The sequence below is a fragment of the Echiichthys vipera genome (assembly GCF_963691815.1).
Source record: "Echiichthys vipera genome assembly, chromosome: 2".
Classification (NCBI taxonomy): domain Eukaryota; kingdom Metazoa; phylum Chordata; class Actinopteri; order Perciformes; family Trachinidae; genus Echiichthys; species Echiichthys vipera.
In genome coordinates, this window is record NC_139827.1 from 22,880,435 (window position 1) to 22,895,016 (window position 14,582).

The following is a 14,582-nucleotide window of genomic DNA, read 5'->3' on the forward strand; positions in this document are numbered from 1 at the left end:
GACTAGCCCCACCCTGATACTGGCTCATATGTCACTGTGTTAATTACAGGTCGGAAATGCTTACTGTGTGCACACTGACACAGTGGGAGTGTGGCTCATGCTTTGCATGCTGCTCAAGGCTTCCCTTAGTCAGGTGTGTTTGACCTATCCCTCTGCTCATCCCATCAGCCTGTCAGTTACTTCCTCGTCCTCTGACACGTCGTTAGCTAAGGCTAAGCCAAAGCCACGCTAGGCTATTAAGGGCTAGCACTGGGTGGCCTGCGTGAGGAAGGGTGGCTAGCCCCAGCACGTGTGCATGCTCTAGCTGGGCTCACCAGACCAAAGATCAAGTCCCTTAAGCTGCTTTTCTGAGCCAAGAAAAGCTTACAAGTCATCACGTTGGTCAGAACAAATGGTCACAGTTTTAGGCCCTGCAGCAGAGCCTGAGAATAGGCTGCACTCACTGGGCACACAACAGAAAGACTGGTGAAGCAGTTTGGCTTTCTCCGTGGAGCATCAGCACAGCCAGAGAAAATGTAGCCCGAGTTTATTCATGTTTGACTGCTCATCCAAGCCCATGGCTGGCACAGCAGTACTGAGTTTATAGCCCACTGGTTAAAAAGAATGGAAATACATGAAGGGCTGAATAGAGTAGTATACCATTTGAAATGTAACAGCTAAACCCCTTTAACACATGCACTGCTAACCTGAAATGATCTAGACATTACAGTGAGGCTCTATGTCAGAACACAAATGTCCAATTTCAGTTGGATCAGACATTAATAATAAAAATAAAATAAATAGAAATAAATAAAAACAAAATAATAATAATAATACTAATAATAATAATACATTTTGTCATGGGCACCTTTCAAGAAACTCAAGGTTTGGGTGATGGGAGGAACATTTCTTTTTTTTTGGGGGGGGGGTCAACGTATTTCCAGTACAGTAGAAGTAGAAGAAGTAGGTCTGAAACAGACAATTTCCTGTTGTTTGCTTCATGTGTGAAAGGGAAACTTTAGACAATGTCCAGACCTGGTTCATCAGACATTGTCTGGATAGTCTGAAAGTTCTTTTTTGCAACCAGAGAACAAAACCTTCTCACACACTCACAAATATAAGAGTCGAGGAACACCCACACAAATCCAAAGTTGATCGCAAATGAGGCCTGACTAACTTCATTTACCATTTCACATACCACTGAGCCAAAACAAGTCCCGCGAGTACAGACCTCACGGATGCTCCTTATATGCCACCCAAGGACAACCAGCTACCAAGTCTAATGGGCAAGCCTTTTTAATATTCCACAGGCACACACTGTAAGGTGTTTAACCCACACTGTTTGCCCAGCTCCCCTCATAATGACTCAAGCGGAAAAGCTAATATTGCTTCCACTGCCTGTGCACTGGGGAAAAATATAATTTGCTGTGTGTATTATAAGCCTGGCCTTGATAAACAGTATTAAAATAAATAGGCCGCTGCAGAGGAGGAGGGTAAATGATAAGCGACGGTTCTTGTGGATTTATTGTATCAATTAAAAGCCCGCTGTATTGATTATCAATAAACTGAGGCATCATCTGAAAAGGATGAAAAAAACAACAGGATAATAACAACAGACAAAACCCTGGGCCATATTTTACTGCAAAACACTTCAACAGACAACGATCCCTAAACAATTAACCTGCGCTGGGAAATTTGTTCTCAACATGTTTAAAATAAAGACGGACTAACGGGCAGATGTGAGATCAAAGCAGTGGAACCGCAGCACAGCAATTCATACAAGCCTTTTACTGTTAAACCTTGCTGAGGCAGTGTAATTTAGTAGTGACATGAGGAAGTGAAACAGGGCCGTTAGGAGGTACATGATCAAAGCGGCGGACCCACCACATTATCTGGTCCCGCTGCACAGTGTGAGCATCTGGAATGAGCCCCCCCCTTCTCTTTCGGTGCCTTTTATCTGGGTCCTGTGGTCTCTGCTGTCACGGCGGCTCTTCTCGTCACAGAGGTTATCAGAACCAGCGGTAGCCATGCAAGGCAAATCGTCTCGCTGGCAGCAGATATACAGAGCTGATAAGTGTTGAAAAAAAAAGGCCCGAGTCAGGCTGGACCATAAAGGAGCTGCCTCGAAATTACAAGAGTTGGAAGTGTGCTGAGATTAAACGAAAACTGCTGCTGCTGTTGTAGAATCATGGTATAAGTCTGACACACTTGGGTGAACAAGTATGTCTGATACATATAGTTTACAGTGAGGCGTGTGCTTAAAGGGAATGGGATTAACTGCAGACATAAAAAGGGAGGGGGGGAATTATAACGATTCTGACTTTAAGTGTGCTTCTCAAAAGATGGATTACCATATCAATTTTTACTCTCTTTCTTTGCTAATGGGAATCTGAATAAAGTCTTGTACTGTTCAACTACTTAGCAACAACGCCGCACTCACTGTGATGAGCTGAAAAGGAAGACCAGACTTGGGGACAGAGTGTTAGTATCTGGATGTGGTACAGGACGACCTGTTCCCAGCGCTCTCTCTCTCTCTCTCTCTCCCTCTGTGACTCTCTCTGACTCTGCATGGAGCAGTGAGGTGGAGCCAGGAAAAAGGAGGAGGGAGAGGAAGCAAGTTTCAATGGATGTTGTACAGAAATGAAAACAAATGATAGAAAACGTATGTGGTCAAATACACAATTTAGTGGTTTTATCACCTTTGTACATTTGGCAAAATCAGTTTAATTATGTACAGAGTTTTCTTTCACTTAATTAATCTCTCTAATGGTTCATAACTCTAAAGTAATTCAGTGATCCCTTCTGTTCTTCCATCTACAGACTTTGCACTCGTCTGCTCTGACTGTTGCCCATAAATGGCCGCAGTAACCGGCCATACTACAAAGTGCCTGGCTGCTTGAATGTAGAAGGAGTGACGAAAACAGCCTTCACACTGTGTTGTAGGAACAAACATCTGAAATGCCTTTTATTTAAAAAAAAAAAAAAAGATTTGTGTGGGTGGAACATTGGAAAAACGCAACACTGCATGAGTACCGCAATCTGCCGAGGCCAGTCAGCCGTCCGGCCGGCCTTGTGTGGCATCGCATATGAGCACCAAGATGTCACATCAACTCTTGTCTATATTTAACTCACTGGACACCTCTCCTTCCAATGTTCCCATCTTTTTAGAAGAGGCTGCCAGGGAGAATGGTGAGAAAAACAGGCTGAGGTGATATGTAATTACACTGAATGGATCCAGCCTCCGACATCTTCTCACTGTACCAACGCCCCCAGAGGTAATGAAATGGAAGAGAACGCTTTTTTTTTTGCATTTACCATAAATCCTGCAAGTCTAGCTGCTCTTATTTATGATGTAGAAGAAAAACCCTTAACCGCTTGACTCTTTAGTCAAGTCACAGAGCATAAACACCACGGAGCAACCTATGTGGGTGGTGAACTCAATCTGATAAGGGCTTCTAAGAAACCAGCGTACGCTTTCTTGAGAAGACGGTGTGGTAGACCATCACAAGCCAAGGTCTCCCTGAACACCCCACATTTCTCCCACTGCAGATACTATCTTGAACGCAGAGACATAACTCACAAAAGAACCATGATCAACTGAAAGGACATCCTGTTCAGATATAAAGCTCACTTTGTTGCGCCTACTACATACAAATAAAAAAACATATTTGCATCAAAACAAGCAATGAACTTTTGACTTCAGCTCCAGCTCTGCCTGCATGCACGCTTGCCTGCCCCTGTAACTCGAAGCCCTTAGCCCGGCAACCAATCTGTTGCATAACTCTAAAAAAGGTGCAAAGAGTTTGTGCACGAGAGGGGCGAAACAGGGAGGAAGGAATGTCCTTAACTTAACACAACTGGGTCACCCCTTACTTTTGTTTTTCAAGGACCTGTTGAAGAGGAAGTGCTTTTTTAAAGAAGGGTAAACACATTGTGGGGAACATGAAAGTAGGACATGATGGACTTCACATGGCGGGGCAGGGCAGGGTGTGCATGTGCCTGCAGGCTCTGCTCTATGATTTAAAGGTGAAATGTTTTGAAAACGTAATGCCAACTCACCTATTCTTTTCCAGCTCATTATGTGTGGACCTGCAACGACAGAAACAGAAGTTGTCAAATAAATAGCAAATGTAGACTTTTGCATGCTGATCAAGCAAAGAACAGACAGACCTGAAGTATCTGTTCCTCCTGAAAAAGGCGATGCACTCTGTTCGGTAAAATAATGCGTAACGTTGAGCTAAGACTTAAACAAGCGGGTGTTCAGATAGGCAAAGCGAATTATCTCTTTAAAATTTGTTTTATGCATTTATGAATGAATTTCAAATGAGACCAACTCTAGGCCCAGGGCCCTGGAGCCTTTACACCAACAAACTTCAATGTGAAAGCCAGGCATTCACTGTGGCGTTATACAGCCTCTTCCTCAATAATGCACAGCTACACAGCAACTCTGTGTGTATGTGTGACACTGCAGCCACTAGAGTTCACACTGTGTATGAGTGTGTGTCCGTGCATGTGCTGCTGGGCAAGTGCAAACGTGCACACACACACACACACACACACACACACACACACATACAACTACATACAGTATATGCACACAGTGTGCATGCAGCAGTCAGGGTTCAGCGCTCTGTTAATAATGTAAAGTGAATCAGCTGGTTCCTAAGAGTCTCTTTGTGTGGCAATACACTGAAGGGAGACAAGCCCTCCTCCTGATGCTTAAATGGTCGAGTTCCCATCCACACAAACTGCACTCCACCTCACCTCAAGGGGGGTAGGGTTTTTTTTCTTTCGTTTTTTTTTTTTTGAGGGATTGAGTGATGGACTCCACCCCTGAGTCATGCATACAGCACTTCTCTGCGTTATCAATACTGCAATATGCTTTCCTCGTCTGTTTTTTTTCTTTTAACACCAAGCGGACAAAATTGTTGTCTTGTACAGAATATGGAAGCAGTAAATATGGAGAAAACAGGAGATACAAAGGGGAGGAAGGAAGTAGCGAGAGATGAGAAAGAGGGACGAGGCTGTAGTTCAGGCCGTGCTTCAGAGGAAATTATTTTTTCAAGTTTAATTATTTACACCAATAAAAAAAAAGCGTGTCTCTATCTTAATACATTACATTTCATGTAGTTGGGTATGCAAGGCTGAATGTTAATTCAACTGTGGCAGTATATTTGATTTAACATGACAGGGTGTATGACCAGGTTGAGTGGCTGCTATCAAAGCAAAGCACGGGGCTCACATGTAAGCCGGCCTGGGCCACTTCCTGAGCGTGTAAGTGCTCATACGCTTACTCTTGAAGGGTTTCAACTTACATATTCTACAACTCTGTAGTAGTCATGCATGCCTTTACTCTGCATCAGCCAAGCACTCACATAAAATAAAATAAAAATCACAAAACTGATCAATCTTAAAACAAGCTTGAGTTTCTTTTGCTACTATGCTCTAAATGGCATCCCCGCTCCAAAATGACTTCTTTGTAGGGAAAATGAATAGTCACAGGCTTGAGCTCAATGCAGGCTTTTCCGTGAATATATAATTTCTTTCTAATGGCAGCGAGTTCACTGATTTCTGTAAGCGTTTGTGAGTCAGAGCAATAGTTCTGCTAACAGAAGATGAATACTCTGGAGTGCTTAATTTGCGTCATCAGCTGTCACCGCGCTTGCACTGTGTTGCTTTGAAACCTTCATCACGATTAGTAATCTCTTCCAAACTGAGCATTTCACCACAATCTGATTCGGTGTAGTGAGTAATTATGTCAGGTATTTTGGCTGATTGCCACTCTTTAAGAATGGTGAAAAATTTATTTCAGGGGACTGTTTCAAATGTCGCCATGTCTAGCAGCGTACAGTGTTTTGCAAAATGAGTGCTGAACTTCAAAGGACTGTCACTAGAGATACAAATGATGGTTGAAACACTGACACTCCAGTTTGAAAAGCTGGTGATAATACAGACACTGATGGAGAAAGTTTTGAGAAAATCCCAATTATTTTCCCCATAGATTAATAACCTAAGACCTGTGTGTTTCAATGTATGACACAGAGTGCTGTTTCATATTTCATATCATTAATGGTCAAATAAAATCAATCAATCAATCAAGTAAGTAAATTTTGACTTCAGATGAATGCAGTAGTCACTTACGCATGCCGGTCACTCTGAAGAGAAGCCTTTCTGGTTCAAGCCCCCACAATAAAGCTACCAACACACTACATCTTAGTATGGCCTCTCCTTCAGAGAAATCAATCTAAGTCAGCTTCTTTCACTTTGGCTTTTAGCATCACAAACTGCTTTCCCTGTTGCCTGAATCAGATATCTCTGTGCCTGGAGCTCAACAACAATGTAATACAGATTATAGCCACACACACAAACACAACTGCAGCATATTTCCTTCTGTAGGCATGCACACATATGTGTATGTGTGTGTACATGTATATGCACGCACATAGTGGGTCAATGAGATAAAGTAACCCTGCTATAAACGGCAGGCAGGAGAGGACAGAGTCAGATAAGCCCATCGCTTTAAGCCTCAACACGCTACTATGAAGATAGCTACTGTACAGCTGGACCAGGGTAGTGTCAGACAGCAAACTGGGTTTAAAGGGGAACTACGCCCATTTTCAAAATTAATACATGTTACATCAATACATATTCTTATGCTCTAAGACAGTCCAAAAAAAGTCTAATGTCAGCAGAAAATCTAAAATTATGAACGTGTAACTTTTCATCCGTCGACATGACGGTCACTACACTCCACCTTGCCTTGGGTGGGGTGGAGGGGGGCTGGTGAACTCAAATTCTCCTGAGTCACGCACACAGCACTTTTTTAAGTGAACTGTAATGTTTACTTAAGTGGTGTTCCTCTTTAAAGAAAATGTACTACAGTTATTCTAATCATTATATCAACTTGTTCCAAAGAGGTCTGTTAAATGTTAATTTTTAGAAGTTCTCAAGTTATTATAAATGAGGAATCAACAGGAACACTGTGACTGGGGTGTATGATCTCATTTAGACGCCACCATTGGTCTTTTCTTTCTGTGATTCTAGATGTGAGATGCAGGTGTTTTGTTCAAACCTCTCTTGCTTCTGTGGAAATTGTAATCTGACATTTCAAGGAGGTGAAAATGGTTCATAACTTTGACCAATTAGCATGATTTTTCTCATCTTCCTCTGTCAGCAGGCCATAAATGGGACTGTTGTATAAAATAGACCACTGTTGACGCAGACGTGTGCCCCATCAGTGACCCTTATAGCACTAGGGACACAAAAATAATGCTGTTTTGTTGGTTTGCAAAGTTGGCAATTCCAGTGCGAAACAAATGCATCCCAACACGATGCTGAGAAATGGTGTTAAATGCTAAATGGTGTTACCTCACTGAGAGAGTTGTGAACATGTCTCTGTAGAGAACATAATTCCTGAATAGACTATTTCATGTACAACTCTACATTTTTCTTCTCTGTGCTTATTGGGGCCACTGCCCCTCCTACTGAGATGCTTCATGAAAAGCTTTTAGTTTTCAGAGGATTAAAATTTACATTGGGGGCCGGTACTGTTCCGAAACATCATTGTTCTGTGTGATCATGAAGAATTTCCCCATTAGGAGCAACTCTTCAGAAGCTCAATGAAAATGGCCTCAACCCTATATCTGATCATGACTGTTGCCATGCAGAACTAGGCAGCGATCTGTCTGCGCTCATGAGGAGTAATGCGCAGTTCCTGTTTGTGGCTTGCTCTTACATTAATATTAGAGAGAGAGAGAGAGAGAGAGAGAGAGAGAGAGAGAGAGAGAGAGAGAGAGAGAGAGAGAGAGAGAGAGAGAGAGAGAGAGAGAGAGAGAGAGAGAGAGTGTGTGTAAGCTTTTGTTTGATATATGACTGTCAATGGACCGATTAATGTAAGCAGCCTAGAACCAAGAAAAAACACAATACCAATGGGTCTTAGTTTGGAAGATTCTCCCCTGCTTCTCCTACTCAATGCAAGTTTCTGTCATCATCATTGGGAGCATTGTGTCTGACAGGGGCTCAGACAGCTGATGATGTGATCATCGTCTTACATTGAGCTACTCAATAGAATACTAAATGCATGCACCTCCACACACATCTGCTGCTTGATGTTGTGAATGTTTCATGATGCACACAAAAAGAGGAGCAACTTAGATGGTGCAAACTTCATTTTCTTTATAGCATATAGGTGAATATAAAGGTGAAAAAGCACATTACTGAGAGCCCTAAACACCATTAGTCCTGAAAAGGACTCCATGTATTCACCTTCGGAAGTCTGCAAACAACACTGGCCATAAATAGCAGTTTTTCCCCTTTAGGGCACAAAGCAAAACTATTCACCTCCTCCTTAGTGTAGAACACGTTTGACATATGAGAAAACAAGCACGACTACCCCCAAAATATACCCCAAAAAATAAATATTAAAAATGAAGCAAAATGCTTTGTGTTAATTTAACACGGGGTGCGGGTAATGCAAAAGCGACCTTTTTTCGTTTTCTAAAGCAGTCACTTTCACCACGATCCCCAACCTCAGCCACTGCAGTCCGTTTGACAATCAGCTGATGAAAAGCCCCCCTCCTCCCCCCCTCCCAGCAAAGCAGCGTTGTGGACAGTCATATGTGCACCTGTATTAAACACGTTTCGGCAAGTTTGAGGAACATCCATGCAAAGTTTTTTTTTTTTTTTTTAAAAGAAAGTGTGCTTTCCGGGCAGCGAAAATGCTGGCAGCGACTGTATTCACCCTGTGGTGACAGCTCGCTTGTTTACCAAACGTTGCGATATGAAAGCGTTGGCAGCGAGTTCAATCACATGCTGTCTGCAACACTTCCCAGTAAAAATACAGTTTTAATTATGAACATCTTTCAAAGCAGAAATGAAGCGTCAACAGTGCTCATTTTCGTTTTTAGCAGGTATCATCACACTGTTAAGTAGAGCAGTTTCTTACCTATTGTGGTTACTGCTGAACTTCTTATTTCGGAATTTCCGTTGCCTCTGGTAGTTTGTGTTCTGGTTTGATGGAAACGTCGAAGCATATCCGTGTTCGCACTCTGTTGAATAGAAAATTTGGGATTTAACAGTTATAGCTGCATGACTTTGGACACTTTTTATCCACCGTTTACAGCAATCCTCCAGGGTTAACGTTAACTATTTCATAAGCAGCCAACCTATGTCGACGCTGTTTATGGATATATTTCTCAGCTGCACACACAGTTGAACACATTTAGGCCTGTTACCTCGTTCTCTCCTTTCTAGAAAATCCGCAGCTTCCAATAACCGTTGGATGTTTATTAGCTGAACAGCCGTCATTGTTTCCTGAGGCTGGCTGCCGTTAACGTGAGCGAGGCTCTCTGCGGGTTACGTTAGCAACGACAGGTCGCTTTTACACGCAGGGAAGACACACTGAGATACTTTAAAAACAAAATAACGTCGTGTTATTATCTTGTTTGGTGTCCTCGCTGGCTCATTTGTCGAAAGGAAGAGGGGGAATCCAGTGTTTCCAAGCTGGCAAGCTACAGCCAATCCTCGCCAGGTTTCGTTGTTAGAAAATGTCCAAAACCAGTGTATCAAAGTATTAAAAGCTTCTTAAACACGATATTAAATTTCTTACAAAACTGATATAAACGATATAAAATGTCCCAGAGGCCAGAAATGTGCCTGCTGCTACTAGTTTCCTCTCCTCTACTGTTTGTTTACCTAGCTTCACAGCTGAGAGGCGGGGACCTAACGGAGGAGAGGCCGGTCCGACGCGATGCATTCTGGGAAATGGAGTCTTTCGGCGCATTGATACAATACTGCCAAATATACACACAATATCTAGATATATTCATATACTGCGATTTATCAAAAAGACCAGTGTCCGTTATTACGCTGTGATTTCACTGTAACGATGGCAGATCAGTTTATTTAATAAATACGTCTGTGGGACAGTGCTACAGGCCACAGACCAACAGAAATTATTATAAGTAAATATGGTGATTTTTGTTTTTGCAAAGTTTAATCAAGGTTATTGCTGCAACAATAAGGAAAATAATGTTGAAATAAATTATAATGAAATATCCACCATTATTCTAGCTCACAGGCCTGTAGCTATAGGTATGACAACTGCATTCTGTAGAATAAAACAACTAATTAATTAATTTGGGCCAGAATTAATTAATGGATTAATTGAAGCTGTTACTGACTAAACACAAATACACAATGTGTCATTTATTTCTCTAACATTCATTCTTACAATCTCCTCTCCCTCTCCGAGAACTTAAAGAAACACTACCATTCCCATAATTCACCACGATCATGGGGGTGTACTTGCCGGCCGACGCCAGGCCCAGCAACACATGACGTCGCTACCGATCTGGCATCTGATTGGCGGATGGCTTTGACAGGCGTCGAGGGTTGAGCTCGCACCTGACCAACCGCAGAGCAGCTTTGCGCCATGTGGAAACCAGTGCGACACGCCCTCAAATAGCAGGAAGCAAACAATCGACAGGCAAGCAGAGCCGAGTCGCTGCAGCAGCGAAATTCCCACGTTACATTATAATAAATGATACTGTTCAAAAGGTATTTTACGACGCGCATCGGCCTGTATGCGCGGCCTTTCTGCACAAACAGCTCGGGCAGACGCATACGAAAGCGATGGAGAAACACATAGTCTCTTTAAATCATGACCATTTCATTGGAAACGGGGACATCATTAATAAATCATGTTTAAAAAGTCGTTTTTAATTGTGCAAATGATCGTCCATTAAATCATACATTCGCTCTGAGCTATTTGCAATTTGAGAGGCCAATTGCAATCACTACAAAACCGAGTTATAGGCGAAAAGTTATAAACAAGAAAAATAAACAGCCAGGTGAGACATTTCTATGTTTTTCTATATGTCCGATTCACCGTACAGTGTCGTCATTTGCGTTTTATCTATAAAGTTGTAGGTTTTTTCGATCGAGTCTGCGGGGGCACAATGACATCATCCTAAACTGAGTTGGAGGGCGCTGCAATGTGGTCAGATTTATCATCTCGGAGTGGTAGCCAACTTGCACACCCACACAACCAATCATTATGTCATATTGCTTATCCATACTGTAGGAAAAACATACATATTTCTGGGTTGATACGTGTGCATGCGCGAAGCGATGCACAGTACCCAACATACAGAAACAAATAGTCCAGAAAAACAGAGAAAACATATGTTTATAGTCTCCTAAAACAGCAATGGGTATGGAACTCATAGTCTGGTACATGCTGCGCTTATAGCAGGCAGTGGTGCTTAGTTGAATTAACTCAGCCCTTTGTTGTCTGAGTCTATTGACAATGAAGTCTTGTTTTCCTGAAATTCAGAAGCAAATGACAAGGATCAAACGCAGCACATATAAACTCACTTCCGTCCTTCCTCTCGGCGCTCTCGAGATACCGAGCAGCCTCCAGCAAAACTTGTACGTTTTTCAGAAAAGTGTTGATCTGCTCCATGTGGGAGTCTTTGGAGTTGAAGACGTCATTGAAAGGGCAACTAGACATCTCGAAATCTTGCTGATCCAAGAGAGACGCCTCGGAATCAAAAAAAAACTCCTCACTCTTCAAACTTCCTCTTTGCATCTCACTTTTGGCCATTTTCCCTCTTCAAGTTTGTGTGGCTTCTCGTTCTGGCGACGTGCTGAGCTCAATAAACAGTGAGGCAGCTACCAGTGGATGCTGCTCTTGTCAGATGGTTCCTCTTTTCTTTATCTTTTTTTTTTTATGAATGCGGGGTGTTTAATGTGGAGCAGTGGCCAATGTCAGTACATGGTGGTGCATGGGAAAACGAGAGCCCGGCCCCCTCTGGATGAGGAGTCTGCATGGTCCTTGTGCCCGTCAGTGAAGCGCTTTCTATTATACAGAATAAAAGAAAACTAACACGCACACATTCACATATCAACGTGACATTATAAATACACTGTTTAGTACGCTATTTTATACACAATCTGTGTTTTATATATTTCTATAGTAGGAACAATGTAGTAATAGTGGTGTGTGTAGCAGAAGTAGAGATAGAAAAGCAATGCTATTAGTTGGCCTACACTACAGCAGTATCCTATAGTGGGCTGTACAGTCACTGTGCTGATATTTTAATTAAAGTAGGCAACTGATGTAAATATCTACATGATAAATTCTAAATTATGCTCAAAAGTTGTTTTTTAAATGTAAAACAAAAGTGGCCTACGTATGCTTTATTGATACCACCACATTTCTTCCTCACAGAACAGGGAGCAGTAGCACAGTGATAGAAAAGGAAAATATCAATAAAGGGTCCGTATGAAATCAGGAGGATGGGTCGACATAATTCAGACTAGAATGTCGGCACCTTATTGATTCCTGCTCAGTCTTCTGTGTTAAAAAAAAGTAGGCCGAAACAGCAGCTGTTTTTGTTAATATTTTGTAATTTGTTATAACAGGATATTTAATCTTGTTAACGGACGTAATGCATGTCGCTAAGGAAGATGTTTCTGGTCTAATTCCTAATTTTTCCTCTAGTCTTGTTTTCAAATTCAGAGGCAAAGGACAAGGATCAGACGCAGCACATATAGACTTCCGTCCTTCTTGGTGCTCTCAATAAAACCGAGCAGCCTCCAGCGACAAAAAGTGTTGATCTGCTTCATGTGGGAGTCTTTGGAGTAGAAGACGTCTCCTATAGACATTTTGAAATCTTGCTGATCCAACCGGCACAACTGTTGGAAAAACATGTTGACACGGATTAAGGCAATTGATAAGCCAGGCATACAAGATATAACAATGTGGGACTTCGACTGGAGCTGGTTTTAGATTCCAATCAATAGAGGAAAAATTAGAAATTACATTTGGTAGTGAAGCCACCAACCCTTTCCTGCTGATTTAGCATTTAGGCTACTGGAAATAGTTCTACTGATTTTCTGTCCAATTCTTGTGAAATATGCTACTTCATTACACAAATAACTTATAGGTAAAGCCATTTTCATTGCTCTGTTTCATAGGGACTTCTGCCGCAGAGACAGGCCAAACAACCAGTCATCTGAACGCATGCACGCATTGCCATGAAACAGACCGGATCAGCAAAATATCTCTCTAAGTGCTGACATTTTACTTAAAATAGCCAACTGATGTATTAGCCTCAGCCCGAGTAGTAAGGCTAGTGTTACTGCAGTATCTGGTAGAAGAGGCAGTAAAGCTGCTGAAGTAGTAGCAGTAGTAGTTGTGATAGTTAAGTGTTTGCTCTTTTAACATTTTAGGTCTGAAAGACACATGAAGAGGGGTGAGTGAGACAGACTTCAATAACTATGTTACCACTAGTGAGTCTACAGATCCTTCACTATGTGACAGGACTGGAGAGATAAGTCCTTAGCCTTGATCTGGTGCCATTCTCAGTAGACCTTTAACTGAGTTGTTTTTACACTACCGCAGAGTCCATTTTGAACCGGAACATGTTGAGGCAGAGGCCTGTATTCCGCTCAGATACCCCCACCTCTGCCACTTCAAAGAATCAGCAGCAGCCCGTGAGCGTTTGATGTAAAGTTCACAGAGACAGAAACTTTCAAGTCCAACGCACAAGGGGATCTCTGAAGGTCCCTCCCGCCCCTGCCCCACCTCTCCACCCCCAGTGAGGAGGTAGCTGTAGAGGAAGGAAACCCATTTTAGAGCGGGCGCCACTGTTTGGAGTTTGGAAGGTGCCATTGCCAGAACTTGGCCACATCTCTCTTCAGGATTTTAGGCCAGCTTCCCCATTTGAGGTTACTGGGTGCAATTTTTTTTGGGTAGCGTTTGACCCCTGTAGTGCATTACTTCAGTGACATTAGATGCAAGAGCAAAGATTTAAAGTAAAGCACGAGAATGTGTTAAGGCTTGATCATAATTTGTTAATTCTCAGGGAGGATTCAACAAGTCACACGCCTCTGTTGGGCCAGTAATGTCGCATGCTGCAGGGAGAGAGAATAGAGGAATGCAGGAGGGAGTAATGTGTCCCAGTAGGAAACACTGGTCACAGTATGAAGGTACAGACTTCAGAGAGACTATAGCTCAGGGGTATGGATGTCCTACAGATACATTGTTTTTAGCCTCCCCACATATTAACAGGTCAGGTCATTCCTCTTCACGCTATCTCTCCGATTAAAGGAATTAAATCCATGTCGAACCAAGGAGACAACCGTCCTCAGTCATAAAGCCGTGGAGGGACAGGGACAGAGGTCAAACATTTTTAATAAGTGAAGCTCAGTTTTCTTAGCCTGAGGGGCAAACCACAACAACCACCAGCTCAGGGTGGGGGGAGCAGCTAAATGGCAGTACAAATGCTAATGGATCCCAAATGGAAATGAAATGATGTGCTGCAACAAGGATTGCCCATTAACTGTAATGACCTTTGATCATCAGTCATACTTAATGTTGCAGGCAATTTGATTATTGTTTAATCTGTTGATTTAAAAAAAATGAAACAATGCCGGCACATTCCCAGATTCCAAAATGAAGTCAAAAGATTTATTTTTCCAGCAAATTGTTTCAAACCCCAAAGTATTCAATTTAATAATATAAAACAGAAAAAGCAGTTAATCCTCATATTGGAGTATCTGGAACCAGGGGATATCTCATATATCTATTTTTTATT

At 42.2% G+C, this 14,582-nt stretch overlaps 1 protein-coding gene across 2 annotated transcripts in view; it reads right to left on the bottom strand.

Annotated features, from left to right (window-relative positions):
- mxi1 (max interactor 1, dimerization protein) overlaps positions 1–11,672 on the bottom strand; it is a 29,682-nt gene extending 18,010 nt beyond the window's left edge. Inside the window, exons 1-3 of one of the 2 annotated variants that reach the window (XM_083922690.1) lie at positions 11,356–11,672; positions 8,924–9,026; positions 4,039–4,068 (exon numbers count right to left, since the gene is read on the bottom strand). In XM_083922690.1, the coding sequence (XP_083778816.1) occupies positions 4,039–4,068; positions 8,924–9,026; positions 11,356–11,584 (362 nt within the window). In that variant the 5' untranslated portion in view covers positions 11,585–11,672. Of the gene's footprint in view, positions 1–4,038; positions 4,069–8,923; positions 9,027–9,212; positions 9,627–11,355 lie in introns of those variants that run through there. The other variant, XM_083922691.1, reaches the window with a different exon arrangement.
- Positions 11,673–14,582: the final 2,910 nt, after the last annotated feature.